The sequence below is a fragment of the Mustela erminea genome, chromosome 8 (assembly GCF_009829155.1).
Source record: "Mustela erminea isolate mMusErm1 chromosome 8, mMusErm1.Pri, whole genome shotgun sequence".
Classification (NCBI taxonomy): domain Eukaryota; kingdom Metazoa; phylum Chordata; class Mammalia; order Carnivora; family Mustelidae; genus Mustela; species Mustela erminea.
This window is the reverse complement of record NC_045621.1, coordinates 14,059,980-14,087,874: the sequence shown is the minus strand read 5'-3', so window position 1 is coordinate 14,087,874 and position 27,895 is coordinate 14,059,980. Positions and strand designations below refer to the sequence as shown.

The window sequence follows — 27,895 nt, the reverse complement described above, 5'->3', positions numbered from 1 at the left end:
ACATAAAAATACCTGACACTTTTTAGAACATAAATGTACTTATATACACACTCAGACAGGAAAAAACAAACAAAAAACCCAGATGCCCCAGTTAGAGCTTCTCTAACTCTTCAAGTCTTTAGTCCCTACATCTTCACCCAAAGCTATGAGTACGTATATGTGTGTTTGTAACAAGTTTTTTACAAAGTACTCTCCAGTGCAAACTCTACTGAGCCAGCTTAGTTTTTGGTTAATTTATTGAGAAGCATAAATTATTTTTTCCAACTTCACGCTTATTTTGCTAAAATGATTTTCTTCCATTTCAATTGTTTTCAATAAAAAGCTTACAATAAAGACCCAATCTACCTTTGACTATATCAAATTTTAATCAGCTAGAACCTTTATCATTGAGTTTTCTTCTAAAACAATTATTATTATGTCAAATTTTATAAGGGCAAAGTGTACAGGTCCATACATACAATCATATATGATCTGCATAAGGCTTTCAACATATAAAGATGTAATATATAGACTATAACATAAAAGAAAGAGTCTAAAGAGACACAACCAATTAAAGAATTTCTACCTTTTACTAGAAGGATGTAAAAAGTTAGTTATCTCTATTGTAATCCCCATAGCTATCAACAACAAAAAATCTATACAAAGAGAAAGCAAAAAAGCCAGTATTTACCTTAAAATGGATTATTAAAAAATTGTCAAGTAATCCAAAGATAGGTAAGAGGGTAACACAAAAAAACAGAAGGGAAAACAACAATAAAAAAGCAGGTCTATAGCAAAATATAATAATTGCTCTAAATGTAAATGATGTAAACACATTAAAAACAGAGATCATCAGGTTAAATTAAAACAAAAACAAACAAACAAAAAACAGACCTCGTCTGTCTGGCTCAGTCAGTAAAGCATGCAACCCTTTATCTCAGGGTCATGAATTCAAGTCCCACACGGGGCATAAAGCCTACTTAAAAAAACAAACAAACAAATAAAAAGAAAAAATCCCCACAGCCCAACTATATGCAGTCTATAAGACAAACACACCAAATACAATGCAGATAAAATGGAAATATAGAATAATATAGAAAGGACAGAAAAAATAGACCACACACAAACATTAATCAAAGTAGGTTTCAGAACAAAGAAAATTACCAGAGAGATAAAGAAAAAATGCATAATGATTAAAAAGGTCAATCCCAAAAAGACATAATGATTCTAGACGTTTCTGCAGATTAAAAAATAAGTGTCAAAATACACAAAGCCAAAGCAAACAGAAATAGAAGAAAAATCCACTATTATATTTGGAGAATTCAACTTCTCTCTCAGGAACTGATAAAATAAGTAGACTGAAAATCTGCAAGAATATAGAAGACCTGAAAACTGTCGATTTTACCTAATTTAAATTTACAGAACACTCCATTCAACAATAGCACAATGCATAAGGGCACATTTGTCAAGGCAGATGAATCATTTGGCAAGGCAGATCATATCCAGGGACATAAAACAAACCCTAAAATATTTAGAAGAAATAAAATTATAGAAAGTATATTCTCAGAGCGCCTGGGTAGCTCAGTTATTAAGCATCTGCCTTTGGCTCAGGTCATGATCCCACGGTCCTGGAATAGAGCCCCTCACTGGGCTCCTTGCTCAGCAGGAAGGCTTTTTCTCCCTTTCCCACAACCCCTGCTTGTGTTCCCTCTCACTATGTCTCTGTCAAATAAATAAATAAAATCTTAAAAAAAAAAAAAGTATGTTCTCTTTAAAAATCAATAAAAGAAAGCAATCTAGAAAAACCCTCAAACAAAATGTTTATAAATAACTCATGAGCCAAAAAAGAAGTCTCAGGGAAACTAGAAAATATTTTGAACTAAATTAAAATGAAAATGCAAAATACCAAACTTGCACGGTATGTTAAAATTTAAAATCTAACTGAAAAAATTAAGTAAAATTAAATTTAAATTTTTTTTTAAAAATGCTCTCTATGCAGTGTTGGTACACAAAGTGAAGAAAATGGCACTTGCCTGATGCTTCCACACATACATTTGAAAATACTTCTATCTTCATGAAAGAAGATAATTTCTATACAGTGTTGTTTCACAGCATTAGGTACTAAAAAAATTAAAATCAAATTTTTTTTAAATCAAATTTTGTGGCATGCAGGTAAACTGCTCAGAGAAAAATGTACAGCATCAAATGCTTGTATTAGAAAAGAAAGTCTCAAATCAGTAATTTAAAGCTTCCATCAGAGAAGCAACCAGAAAAAGTAAATTCAACCTAAATCAAGTAGAACAAAGAAAAATAATAAAGACAGGAACAGAAATCAATGAAACAGAAAAATAACAATGTAAATGAAACCAAAAACTGGTTCTTTGACAAGATCTACAAAAATGATAAACCTAAGACTGCCTATAAAAAAGAAAGAGAGAGAAGGCACAAATTTCTAGTATCAGGAATGAGAACCCCCAAATATCCTTCAACTAGTGAATGAATACACAAACTGGGGTACATTTATATAATGGAATATTAGATATAAAAAGGAATGAACTACTGATATGTGCAATAACATTAATGAATTTTTTTTCTTTTAATTTATTTGAGAGAGAGAAAGCAGACTCTGTTAAGTGCAGAGCCCAATGCGGGGCCCAACACAGTATCAGATCTCCAACCCTGAGGATCATGACCTGAGCCGAAATCAAGAGTCAGACTCTCAACTAACTGAGTCACTCAGGAGCCCCACATTAAAGAATCTCAAATGCATTATGCTAAGAAAATGGAGCCAAACTCAAGAAACAAAGTACTATATAACTCATTTATATGATGTTAAAAAAATGTATCAGTGGTTGCTGCACCTGGCCTAGAGGTAAAAGGAGTAGCTTTTGGCTTAAACAGGTTTGAGAAACATTTACGGGTAACAGAAATATTCTATACATTGATCATGGTTGTGGCTACAGGACTGTGTTATTTATCAAAATTCACACAGCAGTGTATTAAAAAAGGATGAATTTTGGTGTATGTAAATTATACCTCAATAAAGCTTATACCCCACACACCTGCCAAACAGAAATAGCGGATGCCTGGATGGCTCAGTTGGTTACGTCTGTCTTCAGTTCAGGTCACGATCCTGGGGTCCTGAAATCGAGCAGCCCATCGAGCTCCCTGCACCATGGGGAGTCTGCTTCTCTCTCTGCCTCTCCCCCAACTCGTTCTCTCAATCTCTCTCACTCTCTCTCTCAAATAAATAAGTAAAAACTTTTAAAAAAATAAAAATAGGAATAGCTAAAAATGAAACATCCTCAGTGAATAAAGCATCATTCAATAAATACAAAGTTAAGACTCCACATGAACAGTGAATAAACATTTTAAAAGAATATTCAGCCCTGTTATTAGTAACAGCATTATTTCTTACTAAATGATATTAAGTAGCTACTACCTGAGAATGATTAAAATATTGTCTCAAATACTCACTATGGAAATATGTAAGGAAATACAAATGAAAACCATGATGTAGACTATTGTACACACTGAACTGGTAAAAACTAAAGAAACGGCATCAAGTCTAATTCTGGCAAGACTTCACAGCAACAGGTAGATATACTGCTTTCTGTTGACAGGGTAAAGTGATTCAATCCTTTTTCGGAAAGCAATGCTACGGAAAAAAAATCACATTATTTAAAACTTCACTCAATAATTTCAATCCTGGGACCTTTTTCTAAAGAGGACATATATAAATGTATATTCATACTGCCCCCGAAATACATTACAAAGATTTTTATTAAAGTAATTTATAAGGAGGAAAATAGAAACAAAAGTCCACTAAACAGAATGCTTAAGCCAAAATTTATAAACTTGGTAGAGATTTCAACCTTATAATACAAATAGCATATCACACTTTCTTACCTCTTATTTGAAGGTTCAGACTCATTAAAAAATTTACGTCGATTCACACATTTTTTTTAAAAGATTTTATTTATTTATTTGACAGAGAGAGATCACAAGTAGGCAGAGAGGCAGAGAGAGAGAGGGAAACAGGCTCCCAGCTGAGCAGAGAGTCCTATTCGGGGCTCGATCCCAGGACCCTGAGATCATGACCTGAGCCAAAGGCAGAGGCTTAACCCACTGAGCCAGCCAGGCGCCCCCACACACATTTTTTTAATGGTACAAGTCTGACACCCATAGAGTGTTGTGGGGTTTTTTTGGCTTTACTTTAAAAACTTAACACTACATAGGGTGCCTGGGTGGCTCAGTCAGCTAAGTGTAGAACTCTTTTGACTTCAGGTCGGGTCATGAACTCAGGGTCATGAGACCAAGCCCTGCATCAGGCTCTGCGCTGGACATAGAGCCTGCTTAGGACTCTCTCTTTCCCTCTCGCTCTGCCCTTTACACCCCAACACACTCTAAGAAGAAAAAATAAAAAAGCTTATCATTACATTTTTCAAAGCTTTAAAAGGGGGAAACTGTTCTATAATCTCTTACCATACTTAGCTTTAAAACCAGTTAGCAATTAAAAGTATACTATTAACTTAAAAAGCATCAGTCAAGGGGTGCCTGGGTGGCTCAGTTGTTAAGCATCTGCCTTCAACTCAGATCAAGATCCCAGGGTCCTGGGACTGAGCCCCACATCAGGCTCCCTGTGCAGCAGGAAGCCTTATGTTCCCTGTCTCCCTCTCTGTCAAATAAATAAAACTGTAAAAAATAAATAAATATACAGTACTAGTCAAGAGTGTGTAGATGGACCAGAATCATCTAATAAACTGTTACTAGAAATATACAACCCTCCAGTATTAAAGGAATCTCCAAAGGAGGACGCCAAGGATTTTTGGAGATAATATACTCAATAATGAGCTAGCGGTATAATTTTCATACACAAAGTTCATTTATAAGGCAAAAAAATAGTACTCAAGTATTCAGGCGAAATCCACTGTACCCAAGGCTTCCAAACAAATAGGGAAAAAACAGACCAAAAAATCAAGGATGGGGCATGGGTCTTTACAAGTATTTTTTAAAGACAGGAATCCATCCATTCATTCAAACAAAATATTACTGGGTCTCATTTAAATCTTAAAAGCTCTCCCTGCCTCGATTCCCCCAACAGAAGGGAGAAAAGAACAGATTAATTCTAACAGAAGTAATGGGTGGGCCACACGATATTTTAAAAAAAAATTCATTGGTAGGGAGACTGTCCAAAGATACGGGTTCCAAGCCTTTCTTATACAAGAAACATAACATTTCTGAAGTAGATCAGGTGCATTCGTATGGCACTAAATCAGTTTCCAGGAGCAGACATTTCAAGAAATCTTAGCGATACCATTAATGAAACTCCTTTCTAGGAAAGTGAAGAACATCTACCTGCAAATCACTCAGCAATCCGTATCTCTACATAAAGCACTCTGACTCATCACAGTGTCCCATATGGCCATTATCAGGCTTTTGCCTGATTAACATTCAATGTTACTCTTCTTAGTAATGTTATGTATTTTCTTGTTTATATGGAACAAGTCAATATTAACCCTTGACTATTGCGAAATTCTATACTGCCTCTCTCTTTAATTCTAAAGTCAGTAAGGCCAGGGATGTCTTCTTAATATCTTTTAAGCTACTCTGCACAGAGTGAGCTTAAGTCCTAAAATAATATAAAGAGACATTACTCATCCTTATCTTTAGACATACCAGTACATGCACAATAGGAAAACATAAATGATGTGAAATGGTTTTCCAGAAACTACCAGAACTTAGAAAATCACAGTAAAACACCAAGTAATATAATTTTCAAAAATGCTAAATTAGGGGCACCTGGGTAGCTCAGTGGGTTAAAAAATCCTGGGATCGAGCCCCACATCGGGCTCACCGCTCAGCAGGAAGCCGGCTTCCTCCTCTCTCTCTCTCTCTCTGCCTACCTCTCTGCCTACTTGTGATCTCTGTCTCTCAAGTAAATAAATAAAATCTTAAAAAAAAAAGAATGCTAAATTAGAAGTGTAAAAAAATTTTTTATCTTCCAAAATGTCCATGTTATTATTAAAAGTGTCAATGCACCATACTCCAAAAGAGTACGATCTACTCTGTACGCCTGTAGAATATAGCAGCATTTATGAAACCTGTTGTCATTAACATTATTAACTTAATCACCCAATTAGGACAAAAATCTCAGCCTTCATTATGCTCTCTCATTTCCCTCATCCCTCAAATGTAATCAGTTAACAAGTCCTATCAATTATTTGCTTTTCAAATAAGCCCTTTTTCATTCACACTACAACCACTTTTTCACACAATTTGAGAGTACTGAAGACGTAAAAATGAGTAAATATAAAAGATTTTTTCTTATTTTTAATTGCTTATAAAAGATATTCATCTAAAGTAAAAACAGTAACAATGTATTATAGGATTTATAACAGAGAAGCAGAATATTTAGGAGGCAGGAAATGGAAGTGTATTAACAGAAAATTATAACATGAAATATTAGACAACACAGATACAGAACATAGCCATCACTGTAGAAGTTCTCTTGGACAGTCCTGCTCGAGTGCAACCACTAACAAAACAGTAAGATGAGGGCTCCTGCGTGGTTCAGTGGGTTAAAGCCTCTGCCTTCGGCTCAGGTCATGATCCCAGGGTCCTGGGATTGAGGCCCGCATTGGGCTCTCTGCTCAGCTGGGAGTCTGCTTCCTCCTCTCTCTCTGCCTGCTTCTCTGCCTACTTGTGATCTCTGTCTGTTAAATAAATAAATTTTTTTTTAAATCTTAAAAAAAAAAAACAGTAAGATGAGATATAACTAATAACTAATAGTGGAGATAAAATGCAATCTAAAAAAAAATAGTAATCCAAAGGGAGACGGGGGGAAAAAAACAGGCTCCTGGAAGTCAAGTATGAACTGATACCAAGTCCTGACATATCCTTGACAAAAGAAAGAAAAATGTGTATCTCCGGCCAAGATATTTCATTTCTAAGCATTCATCCTACAGATAAACTCTTAATTACACAAAAAAGTATAAATAAGAATATTTAACATAATGTGCCACTGAACAGCAGAAGACTGGAAATGATCTAAATGTTCAAAAAAAGGGCATCTGGGGCACCTGGGTGGCTCAGTGGGTTAAAGCCTCTGCCTTCGGCTCAGGTCATGATCCCAGAGTCCTGGGATCGAGCCCCACATGGGGCTCTCTGCTCAGCGGGGGCCTGCTTCCCCCCTACCCCTGCCTGCCTCTCTGCCTACTTGTGATCTTTCTCTCTCAAATAAATAAAATCTTTAAAAATAAATAAATTTTTTTAAAAGCCTGATGAAATAATGAATGGTAAATAACCCTGTAAACACAGGCACACATATTCATACTTGTATATGCCACAGAATAACTCTGGAATAATACAAGAAACAGCTAACTGAATTTTTCTGAAAATAATAAACTTAAAGACAAGTCTGGAGAAGACTATTTTCTTTTACCATTTACAATTTTTTTCACCACGTGCACATATTATCTGCAGAGAAAGAAAGGAAAGCGGGGGAAGGAAAATATGCTGGTAGGTAAACTGTAACATAAAACTACAAAATCAGCTCTTTAAGAGCAAGAATCCCCCAAAATACTTAAGTTTACTCCCAGAAGAATTTTACACTAGCTCATAAAGAAGAATGGTCAACTAAAAATTTCATGTAGGTTTTCTGGGAATAAACTATAGGTAATTTCACCTAAACTATATGCAAGCCTTTAACAGGAAACTCTTCTATTATACTCCTATAATACAGAAGGAATAGAAAGGTATAGCCCCCAAGGACAACAGACAGGAAAAAAGACAACATCAGAAAAGATGTTTCAACCAAGTTTTGAAAGCAGACATATTAAGTGATAAATTAGCTGCAATCTGATTTTAACTCAACCCAAAACTTCCTGAACTGTCCAACAGAAATTCTAGATTTCAGTGCAAAGAAAAATGCCTTGCCACTCACAGTAAAGCAATGAATAATTTGCTGCATTTTCAACTTCTTATATGAATAAACAAACTTTTTCTTGCTTAACAAGCATCAAGAGCAAGGACAGAAATGTTTCATTTCATTTGAAAATGAAATGTGGGTGTGCTCACTTCAAGTTCAACCCAGAATTGAGTATTTGTACAGCAAAACTGTACATGTATTGCCTTAAAGAGATAAAATTTTGTTTTTATTTCTGAAACATCACTTTTAGTGTATATAAAAAAGAGATCAAGGAACAAAAAGATGTGTACGATTCTGCATAACTTATATTTGAGACAGATCGCATTACTTGGAAAGAATTATTTCAAACTATTATATAAATTGTGTCTCAGGCTGTTTTTTTCATATTATCTTGGGTTATGGTTTCCATAGCTTTATTATATACCTTTGTCAATAAATTTTCATATTGTAAAAACCAACTTTACCAACTTCACTACTAAATTTACCTTTAGAAAAATTGAATCCCATTTGGTTTAAGCCATTTAAGCAAAATGTATTAGGGATTTTAAAAAATCTATGAAAGGGAAAGAGATTGGGGTGCCTGGCTGGCTCAGTCAGTGGAGCACACAACTCTCGATTTTTGGGTCATGAGTCTGAGCCCCATGGCGGGCACGGAGCTTGAAAGAGAGGGGGAGAGGGGGGAAAAGATGAGTGGAGAGAGGAGAAAAGAGAGGAAAGAATGGAAGGAAAGAAAGGAAGGAGTGAAGAGAGAGGGGTGAGAAAGAGAAAAAAAGGAAGACTGATCTCAAGAAAGGTGAGCTAAACTGTTTTTCCCCAAGAAAAGGTAGCAGGGAAAATTATACAAAATGAATAAACTTACAATACGTTGGTCAAATAGATCCACAGAGAGATCAGTCTGTACTCAGTGTATTAATTACCACCATACCATTATATCTCAGCTTAGTGACCATCAAAGCAGGAGTTCCTTGAGCAACAGAAATTATCCCCCATGCAAAAAGACTGGGAAAAACTGCTTTAGTGAGATTAACTAGGCAGACCCTGGACTTAACCTCAGGCACGATACTGTAGAACCCTTCCCTGGGAAACCTGGCAGGAAAAAAACCTACACTAGAGAGTTCTTTTGTCATCATTCTCTTGTAAGATCCCCCAGCCCACCATCCTGACCTAGCCAGACAGAACACCTAATCAGCGTTTTTCGGGTCTTATTTAAATATTAATAGAAAACTACTTTTCAACATGACAGAAGAAAAGTTCAAGACAAAAAGAACTCTGAAGATAATGCAGAGGGCAACTGTGAGGGTATTTACACCTTTTATAAACATTTTTAGTAGACCCTGACAATCACACAGCAAGGTAAATTCTCTTGAAAAACGAAAATATGATGACCAAGATTTAAAAATCAATTTAAAGGACAGAGGATAAAATAAAGCCGCTAGAAAAAAAGAAGAAAAAGATAAACTAGGACAGAAATAAGAAAAGTAGTAGTAGTTCAATCCAAGGGGTCCCACATAGCAGGAGTTCCAAAAAGATACAACAGACAACAGAAAGGAGAAGTGATTTAAAAAGTTTCCCCAGAAACAAAGAGTACCAAGAGTTGAAATGGACGGTCTCTAAGGGCAGGAGGTAGGAGCAGAGAGAGATGTGACCAGAAAACATCTTATTTGATTGTAAGTTCAGTGTTATTTGATTTTTTTTTCTTTAAGGTTTAAGTAATCTCTACACCCAATATGGGGCTTGAACTCACAACCCCAAGATCAAAAATCACATGCTCTACCGACTGAGCCAGCCAGGGACCCCAGTGCTATTTGATATTTTTAATTATATAAATGTACTTTGATAAAAACAAAATTTAAACTTAAAAATATAGTATTCGACAATTATGCCATTTTCTTTTCTTCAAGGAGTTTGGACACGCAAGTAGCTGACTTTCTCAACTTCCTTCCCTTCTACTGCTTCCTTCCCTTCTCTTGCTCAAGTTGTCATTTTAACCCACCCTCACCACCTTCTTATTCTCAGAGAAAGAAGTGTCCTTAGTCATGTCTGAGATTTTCAAACTGGGTGGGCTAGATCCCACTGCCGCTCACATTATCCATGACCTTGGTCCATCTACTATTTTCATTTTCTCTTACACTAGCAGTCTCATTCTCCCCTGAATCCTTTCCCCACACCTAAAAAACATGCATAAAATTTCCCTACTCTATAAACAAACAAATGAACCTTAGCTCAACTCTTCATCCTGTTTTGTCACTTTCCTTCCTTTCAGTGACATAAGAGAAATTTGTACTCCTTAAGAGTAATTTTTAATCATTACCCTTACTTCTTTTCTTTTAAATATTTTATTCATTTATTTGACAGACAGAGATCACAAGTAGGCAGAGAGGCAGGCAAAGAGAGGGGGAAGCAGGACCCCCACCAAGCAGAGAATCCTGGGATCATGACCTGAGGCTTAACCCACTGAGCCACCCAGGCTCCCCTCATTACCCTTACTTAATAACCCTCACCTACCACTTTAATCCAATTTCTGTCCCCCACAAACTACTTTCTCTCAGCCATCATCATCATCATCAGATGGTCATCTGAATCATCAAATTCAAAAGCCTATTCTCCAGGGCCACCCTACTTGTTCTCTTCAGAGAATTTGAAAATCTTTATCATCCCCTCCTTGAAATCCAATCTTTCTTTTGGCTTTCTCAACGCTATTCTACCATTTCGCCTCCCATTCTCATGCTTCTCACTGGCTTTTCTTTCTACCCTTAAAATGCCTGTTTTCTCCCAGAGTTCTATCCTGAGCCTCCTCCCATCATCGGACCCATTCTCATCATTTCAAGCACTGCCCACATGCAAATGCCTAGCCCGAAGTACATGTTAAATGACTGTTTACTGAACGGAAATCAATGAGTCCCAACTTTTTGCCCCAATTCAAACTTTTCCTGAGAAGAAAAACTAAACATTTAAACTACACTTTGTTCATTTTCTTTTCACAAGCGTGGACTCCCTCCTGTATTATCACAATTAGTACCATCAACCAACCAATTATCCTCAACTGCCTCTTTCTCAATCCCTCTGTCCAACAGGTTACCAAATCAAAGTCTCCTCACCCTCTTTTATCCCTGCCATTCCCACTTCTTTAGCACTTAAATTCACGTGCTCGATGCCTTAGTTACTATCCTATAGTCTCTCCCGTCTCAAATTCATGTTCTACTCATCCTAAGTAATTATAAATGCTACACACCTTAAGAAGGTAAACACTAAAAAAAAAAAAAAAAAAAAAAAAAGTAAATACTACTACCACTAACAAATTACCCCAAATGTCTAAACCTTTGGATGATGAGGATGATAAAGATGAAATGAAAACAGCCAATATTGAGAGATTTCTATAACCACACAGATTTTAAAAGGATTTTATCCTTCTAACAATCCTCTACTCTAAACACTACTAGTATCCTCCCCCCTCCCCTTTTTTTAAGAGACAGGAGGGTGGGGAGAAGCAGAGGGAAAGGGAGAGAAAGAATCTTAAGCAGGCTCCACGCCCAGAGCGGAGCCCAACATAGGGCTCAATCTCATAACCCTGCGATCATGACCTGAGCTGAAGGCAGACATTTAACCGACTGAGTGACCCAGGCGCCCTTACAGAACTGAATCAAATGTAAATTCTGCTAGCCAAGATGTTGAATAGTAAGGTTCCACTTTGCCTCATCTTCAAACTGTAAAATACAGACATAACAAACCAAAAGGATTCCTCTGACAGTATGAAGTTAGCATCGATCCTCCAAAAGTTAGAGAAACACTGAATTCCTAAAGCTGCATATTTCACAAAGTACTAGAAAGCAGAAGTCTAAGATGCCACAGATATGAAATCCTGCCAACTGATCTCCTGATTATTAGTCCAGAGAAGTCCATCTCTTGTTGCTGCTCTTGCCCCAGTAAACTACCCTTACCCCAATAAACTACCAAATTCATACATAACGTAATGTATACAAGTAAGCAGAAAATTAGTAAAAACACATATTGCTATGTACATATCAGCCACACTGAAAAAATAATTTTTACACACTGCACTAGTGTTCTTTTCTGCAATGAGTTTTCAAACTATTTTCCTTTGGGGCTTCTAGGGCCTGCTTTTCTAATTTGGCCCATAACAAAAATCACAGGAGCCTGCGGTGGGGGACTTTCAAAGTCTGCATTTGTAGCAAGGACCCTAAGTAATTCTGATACAGATGAAGCACAGACCACACTTGAACTACAGTTCTGGAGGCTCACAGGCAATATTCTCTCCAATCTGAAATTGCATACGACCATGAAAACTAAGCCTACACTGGCAACTTTATGTTACATCCGCTAAAACTAGAAGCAAAACTAATAGGATACACAATATCTAACTTTTATACTTAGGTACTGTGCTGAATATTTTTCAATTTCCTTTCATTTAATCCTTACCACCACATGAAGTAGATATCCTCCATCATCACCTATTTTACAGATAAGAAAGTCAAGGGTTAGAATGTTATTCACTTCCCCATATCATATGGCTTCTAAGTTGTGGAAAACTGGTATTAAACCCAGACTGTCTATCCAAAGCCTATTCTAATATGCCACCTCTCCACTTGTAATGTGCCTATTTGACATTTTATTAAGATAAAAGGAGGGAAAGCACAAAAACAAACCTCACCTTCTTCCTCATTTTTTTTTCTTCCTCATTGTATCTGTAGTTAACACTGTTGCCTAGTTACACTCTCTAAGCATTTCTCAGTTCCTAATGGCAAACCAGTTTGCCATGGAGATGGCAGGCACTGAAGGTGAGAAGTTTAAAATATGTCAGGAATAGGTACTTGGATTACTTTATAGTAGTCAAGAGAAGAAAGTTCTGGATTAATAAATGATTATCTTTAACGCTGGGAGAAGAATAAAGCAACCCGGCAGGAATGTGGAAGAATGGGGATGCCCCTCTAAAGACTCTGACACCTTCAACTGAGAGGCTTTCAGATACTGGATTCCCTAAAAGGTCAGGGCATCAGAGACACCTTGAAGTTGGAGCCTTAACTAGATGGTCCCTGGAATTTGAGTCATATGAGGTTTATAAAACTATAGTCCCTTTCCCACTACCTGTAAGGATTTGTACATTTCACTGAGGCTGGAAACTGGTGATAATTCTCCTTTACTTTTTTTCTTTTTTTTAAGATTTTACTTATTTATTTATTTGACAGGCAGAGATTACAAGTAGGCAGAGAGGCAGGCAGAGAGAGAGTGGGGGGGAAGCAGGCTCCCTGCTGAGCAGAGAGCCCGATGCGGGGCTCAATCCCAGGACTCTGAGATCATAACCTGAGCCGAAGACAGAGGCTTTAACCCACTGAGCCACCTAGGCGCCCCGATAAGTCTCCTTTAATAAAAAAGGGAGTCTCGGCAATTAAAAAGATTCTCCTTTTTCCCTCTTCTCTCCTTTCAGATTGAGTCTGAAGAAAACAGCAAATTATCTAGTTTGTGTTATGCAGACTTGAAATCTGAAAGTTGTACTCTGCATAAAAACCCACTAGAGTGAACCAAGGCATTCCTGGGAAGGAAGCTATCAGACATTCACTTCAGTGTAACTTAATGACAGACACTACTCCTTTCACATCTAGTTAGTTCAGCGTGCTGTGCTAGAAGAGGAAGTTTTTATTTTCTGGCTTGTGTTTTTTGGTTTTGGTGGGGAGACGGGAAGCTTCTGAGAAGGGTTAATTTTACAACATGAATGGAATGACAGATCTGGGACAGGGGAGCTTTGGGAAACATGAAGAGGGAGTACATGAGGAGACTGAGATTCCAGAAGAGTCCTAAAGAGCAGAAAAAAAGAACACCTTCCTCCACTCTTTGCCAATACTTAATTTAACCAGGCTCTCCTCAGGTTGCTGCTCTGCTTCAAGGGGCACACAGTTGAGCGGGTAGCCACATTTTGTTATCAGACTGGGGTCACCACCTCCTTCTTCCCTTCCACTTTCCACACTATGCCGGCTGAAGGCAAACTGAAGTAATCGTGTTCACCAGGTACACCTAAGAGATGTTTCAAAACCTAGGCACGTGTAAGGTTCTATCTTACCTCTTGATGTAAAAGACATGGTTTTGGAGTATCACCCAGCAGAATTCAAGTATCAACTTCACCACTTGTTACTTAATCTCTGAAACCTACCCTGAGAGTTAAAATGAGGTCTTGTAGGTAAATCACCATACAGCAGGAGCTCAGTAAAGTGATTACTATTATTTGAGGGGGAGGAAGATTCTAGTACTTCTAACAATTGACGTTGAAAAAACCTGCATTTTCAAAAAGTTTAAAACAGTCTTTTTCTAATTAGTAAACACTACTGATCACTTTCCCGGGCACTCTCTCTGAAAAACGTATCCACTGTCTAAACTCTTTGATAAAATAACAATAAGAAAGACTCACCCTGCTCCCTGCATTTTTGAAGGGAGCCTTGAAACCACTTAATAATCTCTTTTATTTGGTTGGGAAGTACTGTACTACTAAAATTCCTGAAATTTCCAGTAATTTTGCCTCAAAGATACTTAAGACATTCTCTTGGCATGGGAAAAACAAAGCTACATGTCTATAATATAACTGCATAAGCTAAAAACCACCCATTTCTTTTTTTTTTTTTCCAGCAGATTCTAAAACGGAGGTAATCAGATGACAAGTATTTCTCCACTTTCACAATTTGAATTTCTTTTTTAGTTACTCTTCATGAATGACGTCAGCGGACCAAACAGCTCCATTCAGAACCTTTTCCAAGAAAGCTCCCAAGTACACAGAAAAAGACAACAGGGTTTTTTGGTCCCTAAAATAATATCAAGGAAGACAAACGGTGGCTTTTTTTTTTTTTTAAATAAAACAAATAAATGGTTTTACATCTAAACAGTATCAGTATTTCAGAGATACACCCAGATTCTACGATAAAACCCATAATCCTTCCAAAGGAATATTCCTTAACTTGTTCCTTGCTACCCAGTTATCAGGTCTTAGGAAATGCCCACAACGCTCCCAGCCTCCCGTCTTCAGGGATCCAAATCTGCTATGCTAATGAATTCGAGCTTTACAATCTGAAACTGTTTTGCGAAAGAGAAATACTTCGCACAGACATGTGCTATACTAACAGTAACCATTATCACCTAAACCAAGTGACAAACCACTCCCAGCCTCACCCCCAAGGTAGGGCGAGCAGTAACCCGTCGGCTGCCAGAAGCCCAGGTTTATCATTAACGCGTCTCAGCGCAGCCACAGGGTTAGCGGCCCCACCTGCACCATCCCCGACCCGCGCGAGGTCGGCAGAGCCGGGAACCAGACAAACAGGGAGCGGTGCAGACCGCGCCGGGCTCGCCCCGGGAAGGCGGCCCCGCACCACCCGGGCCCCGCCCCCAGCCCCGCCCCCGGCCGCCCCGCTCCGCGGTAGCGCCGCAGTCCCCGCGCGAAAGCAGCGCGCGCCCAGGACCCCTTCCCGCCGCCTTCCCCTCGCCGCGCGGTCCCCAGCACGTACCTGCTTTGCAAACCGGGGCGCTCGGGCTCCTCCTCTCCGGGGAACTACGGCTCTGCTCCGGGGACCTTCTGCGGTGCCGGACGCGGGCTGGGGGTGGGGCCGCGCTCACCTCGCCAGTCCACAGGTGGGTGGGCGACGAGCAAGGCGACGACACGGTGCCCAGCAGCGGCGGCGGGGGCGGTGGCCGTGGGGGGCTCCCGCGAGCCCCGGGCGCGGTGCCGCGCGTGGGGCTGGTGCCTCGCGTGGACGTCGCGGACGCGCCCGTCTGCGTGGCCACTGTGGGGCTAGTGCGCGCGGCCGCATTCCCGCCGCCGCGCGTGGGGCTCGTGCTGCGCGAGGCGGTGCGCGGGCCCCCGCCGCCGCCGCTGCCGCCGCCTGAGGGGCCTGAGGCGCCACCACAGCAGCCGCCGTTGTTGCCGCCGCCGCCGCCGTTGCTCCGCGTGGGGCTGCCATGTTGCTGCTGCTGCTTCAGCTGGAACGGAACCGTCGCCCTCATGGGTTGCAGGCGGCTCCCGGCTCCCCCGGCCGTGGCGACCGCACCGCCCCCGAGGGAGCCAGCCGGCGTGGGGGACCCATTGCGCCTCACCCGCTGGGACATGGTCCCCCCCCTTCCCGGTGACTGGGCGAGACGGGGGAGGGGGGGACGATTGTTGTTGTTGGGTTGCAGGGGTTGGATTCTCGAGGCCGGAGGGAAGGTCCCCGCGACGGGGTGACGAAGCCGGAATCCGGGGAGCAGGGGGCGCCCGGGCCGCGGCCGGCAGCAACGAGGTGGTGCAGCCGCCGCCACCGCCGCCGCCGCCGCTCCTGCTCATCAACAATAGTGTCTCCTCCGCTGCCCCCGCCCCCCGCGAACGCCCATTGGTGCAGCGTCAGCCGCGCTCGAGCCGCTCCACCGCGCCCATTGGCTGCTAGCAGCGGGTCTCGGGCCCCCGGGGCCTTAGAGAGCCTGGGTTTGCGCCGAGACCGTCTGCTCTTTAAAGAGAAAGAGACCCCGCCCCCCGGGGGAAGGGGAGCGGGGGAAGCAGGCCGTGTGTATGTGTAATGTGTGCGCGCGCGCGCGCGTGTGTATGTGTGTGTACACGTGAAGGTACGCGTACGCGCGCCTGGCCACGCGCGCCTTTCCCTTCCCACTGGAGGGAGCCCTGGGGACTCGGACTCTGGAATATTGCCAAAGGGAATGTCCCGACGCAGAGCGGTCCCAAGGCTGTCTTTTCCCCATAACTAATTTCCTACCTCGGTTTTAGAGCTCAGAGGGTGTGGAAGTGCATCCCTTTTTGTTCTGTCCTAATTCCGTCAACGTTTGGACAGAGCCCAGAGGAGAGATTTCATTGATTTTATTGGCATTTTACACCTCGACCCCTTTTTGTTTGTTTGTTTAAAAGAGGCAGATCTCAGAAAGATGAGAACTGCTGGTTAGAATGTGGTTTTAGATGGTGGCTACGAAGTCCAGTTACCAAGCCCTGTCGCTCCCTTCCTGTATCTCCAGCCATCAAGAATTTATTTTAATCAGCTACTTCCCAGTTCCGCGAGACCTTGGAAAGATGTGTGCTACCTTACCAGTTTGTGAAGTGCCATAGTTTGCAAAGGGATTTATTTGCTACATTGTTATTTCGGACAGAACGGCGCTCCTATAAATTCATATTTTTGTATGATGAAGGAAACGTGTTTGTAGTATGGGCAGGAACTTAGGGAGACACGCAATAACACTAGTCTAAAATAATCTTAGGAGCTCCTTATCAAGACCCCCACGCCCCCAAAAAAGGAAAGTCAGACCCAACACTACCTACTGACTTGACTTCTCAGGTTACAAATTGCCTGCCCATGACCTCTTTTACTAGGTTATTAGATGTACATTCTAGACAGACTTCGTCTTGTAAAAATGTGAAAGTGAAGGGCACAGGATGATTCACTCTGGACTTGAAATTCTACTGGGACACTGTGCACTGTGGAGGAAAGCCTTCGAATATCCCAGACCCACCACTTACTCCATAACCTTAGACAGATGGATCACTAGCCAGTTTCCTTATCTGTAAAATGCAGAACCATCTCCTTCATATAATTATGATAACTAACCAAGGGTTAAATGAGAATATAGTGTATAGAAGATACTCAGTAACTCCAGAGCCTCCCTGGGATTCAGAGGCCGACCTCTCTCCTTATCACCCGTTCCTCCTCTCTCCCCTTATCACAAAAAAGACCCCAAGCCCTTGACCCATGAACCTGCCTTAAGCGGCTGGTGCTCGGAAAAGATCTTGTATCACTGCGGTTCCCAACAACCTGTGGTAAGACAGAAACAGCTGCTCATGAGACAGGACACACAGGAAACTGCCGACAAGATCCACACAGATAGTGAAGTCCCATCTTAAAACAATGAATAAGAGGGGCACCTGGGTGGCTCAGTGGGTTAAGCGTCTGCCTTCGGCTCAGGTCATGGTCTCAGGGTCCTGGGACCGAGCCCCAAATCGGGCTCTCTGCTCAGTAGGGAGCCTGCTTCCCCCCTCTCTCTCTGCCTGCCTTTGCCTACTTGTGATCTCTCTCACTCTGTCAAATAAACAAATAAAATCTTAAAAAAAAAAAAAAAAAAAAAGGGCGCCTGGGTGGCTCAGTGGGTTAAGCCTCTGCCTTCGGCTCGGGTCATGATCTCGGGGTCCTGGAATCGAGTCCTGCATCGGGCTCTCTGCTCAGCAGGGAGCCTGCTTCCCTCTCTCTCTCTCTGCCTGCCTCTCCATCTACTTGTGATTTCTCTCTGTCAATAAATAAATTTAAAAAAATCTTTAAAAAAAAAAAATAAGAGTTAAAATAAACCTTTAAATAAAGATGTCATGGACACTGTATCTGACACCTTTGTCCTGCACAAAGCAGGAGCTCAATACAAACTTAACTGAATTAAACTGAGGGAGTTCAGCAGCCCTCATATTTGGGGTTTCCTGATCAATTTTTCTTTTCCTGATGAGTTCAAGATTATTATGTTTTTGCTTACCCTTTTAATTAATCCCTCCATCCTCAGTGTGTTTATTTTTCTTTTTAAATAAAAAAATTTGGAGTATAGTTGATACGCAATGTTACATTGTTTCAGATGTGCCTGATCAATTACTTCTGATGTCACCAAACCTGGGATTGAGACCGCATTGGGCTCTCTGCTCAGTAGAAAGCCTACTTCCTCCCCTGTCTCTCTCTCTCTCTCTGCCTGCCTTTCTGCCTACTTGTGACCTCTGTCTTTCAAATAAATAAAATCTTTAAAAAATATATGTGTCTGTGTGTGTGTGTGTGTGTGTGTATATATATATATATATATATATATATTTTTTTTTTTTTTTAAGTAGGACCCACGCCCAATGTGGCCCTGAACTCAGAACCTTGAGATCAAGAGTTGCATACTCCAGGTATCTGGGTGGCTCAGTCAGTTGGGTGTCTGCCTTCATCTTGGATGGTGATCCTAGCATCCTGGGATAGAGCCCCGCATTGGGCTCCCTGCTTGGTGGGGAGTCTGCTTCTCCCTCTTCCTCTGCCCCTCCCCCTGCTTGTGCTCTCTCTCTGTCAAATAAATTTAAATTTACTGACAGCCAGGTGCCCTTGTTTTTAAGATTTAATGTCAATGCATAAAAGCATCATTTACTCTTGCCCTTGACTTTATTATGTTGTTGAAGATTCAGAACAATGTACATCAAGGTGGCATACTGGTCTTCAGTTTCCCAGTTTATGAAATAAGTCATTGTATTTCAAGGATCAACAGAATAAACATGTCTCCCTCCGGTTTAACCCTGTTCTTATATCATTCAACTTATGTATGAAGTTGAAGAAGTGTCATATTGAAATTGGTTTATCTGTATTTAAACTCCAGAAGACAACATTACTGACAGGCTCATTTGCTTCTGTGTTTTCTTAACTCTTTAAAATGATCTTTTTAGGGTACCTGTGTGGCACAGTTGACTAAGTAGCCAACTCCTGATCTAAGGGTCATGAGTTTGAGCCCCATGTTGGACTGCCTGTTGTGCTGGGCTCCACACAGGGTGTGGCACCTACTTAAAAAAAATAAAAATTAAATAAAGTGATCTTGTTTTGGTAAAGGAGGGTGGATTTTGAGAAAAAGTTTATCTTCCTGTAGTTTTCTTTTCCTTCTTCAGTTTTAATGAAGTCAGACTTAGCCTTTTGTAACTCTCTAAAATGTTATCTAACAGAACAGTATACAGCCACTAAAATGATAATTACAAAGTCATAAATTCCTTTCACTCCAAAATGGAAAAACTAAAATGTATCCATTGTAACTGCAATAATACAAAAAAAAAGTTTATGCATTATAAACAAATACTGAAGGGTAAGATACTAATATGAAAAGAAAATAGTCATTTTTAAGATGGGATTTGAGGAGGTATTCTCTTCCCCAAGAAATGCTGGTACAATAGCCCCGCTTATCCATGTTTTCGCTTTTCATGGTTTCAGTTACCAACAGTCCACCTCAGTCTGAAAGCAGATGATCCCACTTCTGACAAATACTTAGAGGTCACTATTAGCCTAACTATGTCGCAATGCCTATGACATGTCACTTCATCTCCTCTTGTAGGCTTTTCATTTCACATCATCCCAAGAAGTGTGAGTAAGTATATTTTGAGAGAGACCACATTCATGTAACTTTTACTGCAGGATGTTTTTCTATTTTGTTATGAATTATCATTTATCCCTTACTCTGCCTAATTTATAAATTAAACTTTATCATAACTTTATCATAAGTATGTGTGTATAGGAAAAAGCATGGTGTACGTAAAGTTTGGTAGTATTTGCAATTTTAGTCATCCCCTGTGGGTCTTGGAATGTATCTCCCTAGGATAAGAGGGGACTACTGTATACAATTTCCTAATGAAAGAGCAGAATTATCAGAATTTAAATTGCTGAGTGATGTTCTTCCTCAAAATTTGACTGCTGCTTCACAGAGACTTTTGTCTATGACCATTTCTTTTTTTTTTTTTAAGATTTTATTCATTTATTTATTTGTCAGAGGGAGAGAGAGAGCACAAGCAGGGGGAGCGCAGGCAGAGGGAGAAGCAGGCTCTCCGCAGAGCAAGGAGTCTGCTGCAGGACTCGATCCCAGGATCGTAGCATTATGACCTAAGGCAGATGCTTAACTGACTGAGCCACCCAGGTGTCCCTGTCTAAGAACATTTCATGAAGGTTTTCCATAGCTTCACACATTCTGGTGTTATTCTCACCTCTCTACTCCTTGGTCATTTTTCCTGGCTTCTTCCCTCTCTGACCCTTAAATGGTAAGGGACCTCAGGACTCTATCCCAAGCCTTTGACTCCACTCACTCCCTAGACCGATGGCCCATTTGTATGCAGAATTCCACTGACTGACCCTCACACTGCCATCTATTTAACCGCCTGCTGGACATCTCACCTTGTGTCCCTCACAGGTGCCTCAAACCCTGTCCACAGGTGGATCGGCATCTTCCCTCCACTCATCACATACAACAACTGGCTCCTCCTCCAATTTTCCCTCATCTAAATAACTGGTGCCACTATCTACTCAGCAGTCTAAAACAAAACCAGGGAAGTCACTGTGGCTCTCACGGTCCATTATGGCAAGTCCAATGACTCACCATATCTTAACTACCCTAGCTTCTAAATATTTTGTGAATCCACCACTCTTCTCCAAACTCACCACAGCCTCCAGCCATGCCTCTGTCTTCTCTGGTCTTCCTCTCACACTCGCCTAGCCAGTCGCCCAAGATCATCCTTGCCCCAGCCTACTTCTCTAGGCTCCCCGTTCCTCACCTGTAATCCATTCCCCACACATCTAGAGTAGTAGTCTTTTAAAACTACCAACTTCATTACCTTGCTCTACTATCTGAAGCTTTCCATTTCTCTTGGGACAAAGCTCCCAGTCCTAAGGCTTACCACACATTCCATGGGCCCACCTCTTCCTCTATAGGCTCCAGGCATACTGTCTTCTCTGGTTTCCCCCAAATACCTCATACGCTCGTCCTGAGGCCTTCACACATTATTTCCTCTGCCTAGAACACTCCTTCACTCTCATTACTAGTCCAATTCCTGATCTGTTCCTAGATCAGGAAAGCTTGGATTGTTTTGCTCCCCCACTTAAATTAGCTTCCTTTTTTTTTTTTTTTAAAGATTTTTTTAAAATTTGTTTATTTTTGAGGGGGAGAGAGAGAGCATGGGTGGGGAGAGGGGCAGAGGGAGAAGCAGACTTCCAGCTGAGCAGGGAGCCCAATGCGGAACTTGATCCCAGGGCCCTGGGATCATGACCTGAGCCAAAGGTAGATGCTGAACCGACTAAACCACCCAGGTATCCCTTAAATTAGCTTCCTCAAGTTCATAGGAACACCATACTTCCCTGTTGTAGTCAGCATAACACATTACCTTCAGTATCTGTATTTTCTTGTCAATGTTAAGCTATATAAGAGCTTGTTTGTTCACTCAACGAATAGTCATTGGCAGCCTTCTCTGTGCAGAGCACTATGAGGCACTGGCTCTACAGCAATGAACAAACCCACAAGCTCATTGTCTTCTTGGATTTAAATCTGCGGGAGACAGACAATGAGCAAAAGAGGCATGTGTGCACATACACATAAGCACACATGTGAAGAAATGACCACCTGCAAAAGCTCTACAAAGGAAACCGTAGAGTTCCATGAACAACAACAAAATGGAGATCTAGCTAAGCTGGGTGGAAAGCACTTTCTGAAAAGGTGACACTTTAGATGAGACCAAAAAGAGAAGAAAGAGTCATCCATGGAAAGAGAATTCCAAACAAGAAATAGGTGTGCAGAGTCTAAGGAAGGAAAAGGCTCTGTGTGCTTGAGGAACCAAAAGAAGACCAGTGTCAGTAAAGGGGAGATGAGTTCAGAGAGGAGACTGGAGAGGTAATAGAGGCTAGATGATTTAGAGATGTTTAGGCCTTGGTAAGGGTTTTAGATTTTATCTTAAGTGCTATGGTGTATTTTAAATAAAGCTGAGCCTACTCATTGCCCATATCAGCATAAGATCTCATTTAAAGGAAACAACAGATACTGAATATAAAAATGAAAAGCAGTCTAATATTTACTGAAGTCTATGAAATAAGCACAAAATGGAAATTTCTGTATATGAGTCTCAGTAAACATGATAAAAAAAAAATCTTGATCTATCTTTCTAAGTTTTGCTCAGTACAACACAGCAACACTCTCCAATCTCTCTTCTTTCTGAATATTACCCCAAAAAAGTAGGCCAGGGACGCCTGCGTGGCTCAGTTGGTTAAGCCGCTGCCTTCGGCTCAGGTCATGATCCCAGCGTCCTGGGATCGAGTCCCCACATCGGGATCCTCGCTCAGCGGGAGCCTGCTTCTCCATCTGCCTCTGCCTTCCACTCTGTCTGCCTGTGCTCACTCTGACAAATAAATAAGTAAAATATTAAAAAAAAAAAAAAAGTAGGCCAGATCTGGACTTGGCTCTTCTTTTGTTGGCTTCCTTCTCTCTTCTTCAAGATTCCATTTCCTACCCTTGTTAATGTAAGTCCATCTATGCTTTCTGACCTAAATCTGCACCTCAGCCAATTTATCCTGATCAGCACGACAGAAGCCCGAGGCTTGGGGCGGGGTGGGGTGGGTATTGATGGGGAGAGTGGAATTCTTCCTAGAAAGATGTGGGAATGAAAGAATTCTTATATTTTCAGTTTCCTTTAATTTGTTTTGTGTTTGTTATCAGTACCATTGCCTTTGCTTTCATCCTGAGAATCTCCTCTGACCACTGTGGCCAATGACTTGTTGGGGAGCAGGAAGTAGCAAGGAAAATGGCGAGGAGTCTATTGCAAAGAACCAAAGGGGCTGGGGCACTTGGGTGGCTCAGTTGGCTAAGCATCTGCCTTCAGTTCAGGTCACGATCTCAGGGTCCTGGAATTGAGCCCCACATGGGTCTCCTTGCTAAGTTGGGAGTCTGCTTTTCCCTTTCCCTCTGCTCTCCCCGACCCTGCTCATGCATGCTCTTTCTCCCTCTCTCTCAAATAAATAAAATCTTAGAGGGAAAAAAAAAAAAAGCAAGGGGGATTGCAGAGAGAAAAACAGTAGATGGATTCAAGACCTACCTTCTAGGTGGAACTAATTTGTCTTCCAGGTTGTGGGAAATAAGAGAGAGGAGCTGTCAGGGCCGTCCCCCAGATCTCTGGCTTGAACCCCTTGGTCGTTGGTGGTCTGTTTGCAAAGATGGGCAAGAGAGGAGGGAGGGATAGCCTTGGGAGCCTGAAATCAGTCTAGGTTTGAAAGTATGATGTTTGAGTTTCTTGTGAATTACTGAAAAGGAGTCATTGAAAAGGCAGTTGTATATGTAAGACTCAAGTTCGGAGAGGTCAGGCCAGGAGGTATAAATTTGGGGATTTTCAGCATATAGATGTAATTTGTAGCTGTGCGAGGAAATGAGACTGCCTAAGGATTTACCACTACTTCTTGGTTTTAGCCCAGTGTCAGCCCATACTGCTGAAAAACAATTTAATTACCTATCTGTCTTCTTCACCCTTCTATCTTCATGCCTAGGACAGTGTCTGCACTGTGAGTATGGCAGATACTCAATAATTTCCTGTGAATGGACTGAATGATTTGGCAACTGCACCGTTCACAGCAGCAGAACAGTGACTTCAAACCTATGTCCCTTAGACCCCAAAGACAATTTGCTTTCCCATAAGATAGTACTTGAGTTCAGCAGCTACTCTCAAAAACCTGGTGAGAATCACAAGTACATGGTATCCCCATTATACAAATGAGGAAACTAAAAAGGTCACATGACTTTCTAAAACTAGAACCCAGGTCTTCGGATGCATATTCTAATATTCTTTCACCCTAGTAGGGATGACTTTTGACAAACGAGCAGCTGCTCTAGATATTTTGTACCTGCCAATTGCCATGAAGAAAGAAAAAAAAGAAAATAAATAAATAAATAAATAAATAAATAAATAAGGTCTGGAATTGGTAAGTGTCATAACTGAAAAACAATCTTCTACTTTTCTGCCATGTAGGTGTTTCCATGAAGATTCAGCTCGAATATCATATGACTTTTCTACTTTCCAAAAGCAAGATATTGGCTCCCTCTTGCCTGTGTTCACTGATGTTGTGCTATTAAAGATATAGTTTCCCTATACCAGCAGTTTCTGTGCCTTTTCAGAAACTCTTTGATCTGATCCATGCATTAAAAAGATATAGTCATGAACAAAAGCATGGTACACTGCCAGCACGGTTTCTTTTTTAAAGGATTATAGTTATGTACATGCTTGTATGTGCATGCAGAGAGCATTTCTGAAAATTGTCTCAAGAAATTGGTTGCTGAATGTGGATGGACCTAGAGGGTATTATGCTGAGCAAAATAAGTCAATCAGAGAAAGACAATTATCATATGATCTCTATCATACGAGTGAGTTCTCTATAGTATGATCTCAATTATCGTATGAATATCGTATAGGAATTTGAGCGGCAGGGTGGGGAGTTGTGGGGGGTAGGGAGGGAAAAAAATGAAACAAGATGGGATCAGGAGGGAGACAAACCATAAGAGACTCTTAATCTCACAAAACAAACTGAGGGTTGCTGGGGGGAAGAGGGGAGGGAGAGGGTGGCTGGGCTATGGACACTGGGGAGGGCATGTGCTGTGTGGTGAGTAAGCCTGATGGTTCACAGACCTGTACCCTGGGACAAATAACATATTCTATGTTAATAAAAATAATTTTTTAAAAAAGAAATAAAATAATATTAAAAAAACAAAGAAATTGGCCGCTGAAAAGAGGAACTACATAGGAAGGGGAAGGAAGATGTTCATTTTTTTTTTATCCACACTCCGTACAGTTTTTGAAGGTTTTTTTTAAAAAAGATTCTATTTATTTATGTATTTATTCATTTAGAGAGCATGAGCAGGGGGAGGGGCAAAGAGAGAGAGACAGAGAGAGAATCTCAAGCACACTCCACAGTATGTGCAGAGCCCAACGTGGGGCTTGATCCCAGAACCCTGAGATCATGACCTGAACCAAAACCAAGAGTCAGCTGCTTCAGCAACTGAGTCACCAGGTGCCCCTGATATTTGAAGTCTTTAAAGCATGTTTCTTTATTAGTTTTAACAAAAAAAAATTCAATGTAAGAAAAAAATCTCAAAATCAGGTTATTCTGATGAACATGAAAGTTTGAAATTAGGACTTGTAAATGATAAGCGCAGACTTGTGTAAGCTTCAGTATCCAACATTTTTCTGTATTTTGTTTAGATTGGATGATGTATTTTTTGAAGATTTTATTTATTTATTTATTTGACAGAGAGAGAGAGAGAGAGAGAGATCACAAGTAGGCAGAGAGGCAGGCAGAGAGAGAGGGGGAAGCAGGCTCCCTGCTGAGCAGAGAGCCCAATGCTGGGCTCGATCCCAGAACCTTGGGATCATGACCTGCGCCCAAGGCAGAGGCTTGAACCACTGAGCCACCCAGGCACCTCTAGATTGGATAATATTGAGAAACAAAGCTGATCAACATAGCTAAATGACTGCAAATGGCAATAGTTCTTCAACTAGACAGATTCAGAAACCTGAAATGGGAGTGATAGGAAATGTTTATTGGAAAGAATAATCAAGTGGGGAAACAGATGGAGATTTGGATGACGCGAGAATGATAGCATGCTCGTAATTGTGGAAGCTGGGTGATAAGTATAAAGTTGTTCATTATTCTGTTGTTTACTTTGTGTCTACTTCAAAGTGTCCATAATAAAATCTTTTAAAAATTGGTTCACAAAAATAGGCAACTGTTCATATCTTGTATTATAAAAGTCAAATACGGGAAACTTATAAGCTCTAAATTTAAGAACCTGCAAAACTCTACCTGTGCTACCTGACATGTTATCCCGTTTATTTATTATTGCACATAAAAATGTACATCAGTGGGCGCTTGGCTGGCTCAGTTGGTAAAGCATGTAATTCTTGATCTCGGGATGTGAGTTCAAATCCCACATTGGATGTAGTTTACTTTAAAAAAAAAATGTACACCAGGCAGATGAACTCTGCTGTGTATTTAATTGCGCTCAGCTCTTATGCTATGGTCGCAGTCACCTGCAGATTTTTCTAGAAGCAGACATATGCGCATTGGATTTTAAAAAGATCAAGGTAAAGCTACAACCTTTCTATGTAATGACATGTTTACAATAAATTCAAATATATGCTTTAAAGTAACAGGAAAAATTTACAGATGACAAAAATGATAGTTTACCTGACAGTAGACATTAACAAAGGATGGTCCCTTGGGACATCTGGGTGGCTCAGTGGATTAAGCATCTGACTCATGATTTCAACTCAGGTCATGATCTCAGGGTCATGGGATTGAGTCCCATCTTGGCCTCCTGATACTCAGTATCCCTCCCCAGCTCTCATGCACACACACTCTCTCTCTAAGAGAAAATAGTAAATAAATCTTTAAGAAAAAAAAAGGTGGTTTCAATGTATTAAAATTTTTAATATTAAATTAAATGATTTTGTTACACATGTTTTAATATTTAAAATATATTTTGTAAATGAAACTCAGATCAAACATTTATTCTAGCTCTGAAGCACGGGGGTGTTTAAAAACCTTTCCACTGGACTATGATAAAACTGAAGGTGAAAATATATTTTATTTATCTCTGTCTCTCCAATACCAAACACAAAAGTTTGATAAATGAATATTGTTAAGTGAAGGTATGGAAAAATTGATTTCTAAGCCCCAAAGTAATCTTATTGGAAATTCATCTGTGTTGATTTTTCTGAGTACACAAAGTCCATCCTGATTAAAACAACAACTCAATACAAAAAATTTTAATTAGATGCACAGCAGAGGAAACAGTCAACAAAACAAAGAGGCAACCCACAGAATGGGAAAAGATATTTGCAAATGACAGTACAGACAAAAGGCTGATATCCAGGATCTGTAAAGAACTTCTCAAACTCAACACACACAAAACAGATAATCATGTCAAAAAATGGGCAGGAGACATGAACAGACACTTCTCCAGTGAAGACATACAAATGGCTATCAGACACATGAAAAAATGTTCATCATCACTAGCCATCAGAGAGACTCAAATTAAAACCACATTGAGATACCACCTTACTTACACCAGTTAGAATGGCCAAAATTAACATGACAGGAAACAACATGTGTTGGAGGGGATGTGGAGAAAGGGGAACCCTCTTACACTGTTGGTGGGAATGCAAGTTGGTGTAGCCACTTTGGAAAGCAATGTGGAGATTCCTCAAGAAATTAAAAATAGAGCTACCCTATGACCCTGCAATTGCACTACTGGGTATTTACCCCAAAGATAAAGATATAGTGAAAAGAAGGGCCATCTGCACCCCAATGTTCATAGCAGTAATGGCCATGGTCGCCAAACTGTGGAAAGAACCAAGATGCCCTTCAACGGACGAATGGATAAGGAAGATGTGGTCCATATACACTATGGAGTATTATGCCTCCATCAGAAAGGATGAATACCCAACTTTTGTAGCAACAT

The 27,895-nt window shown here is 40.7% G+C and overlaps 1 protein-coding gene across 1 annotated transcript in view; it reads right to left on the bottom strand.

The window, feature by feature from the left end:
* Nucleotides 1-16,362, bottom strand: part of FAM117B (family with sequence similarity 117 member B) — a 68,839-nt gene extending 52,477 nt beyond the window's left edge. Inside the window, exon 1 of the mRNA XM_032354464.1 lies at nt 15,412-16,362. Within this exon, the coding sequence (XP_032210355.1) occupies nt 15,412-16,009 (598 nt within the window). The 5' untranslated portion in view covers nt 16,010-16,362. The remainder of the gene's footprint in view (nt 1-15,411) is intronic.
* Nucleotides 16,363-27,895: the final 11,533 nt, after the last annotated feature.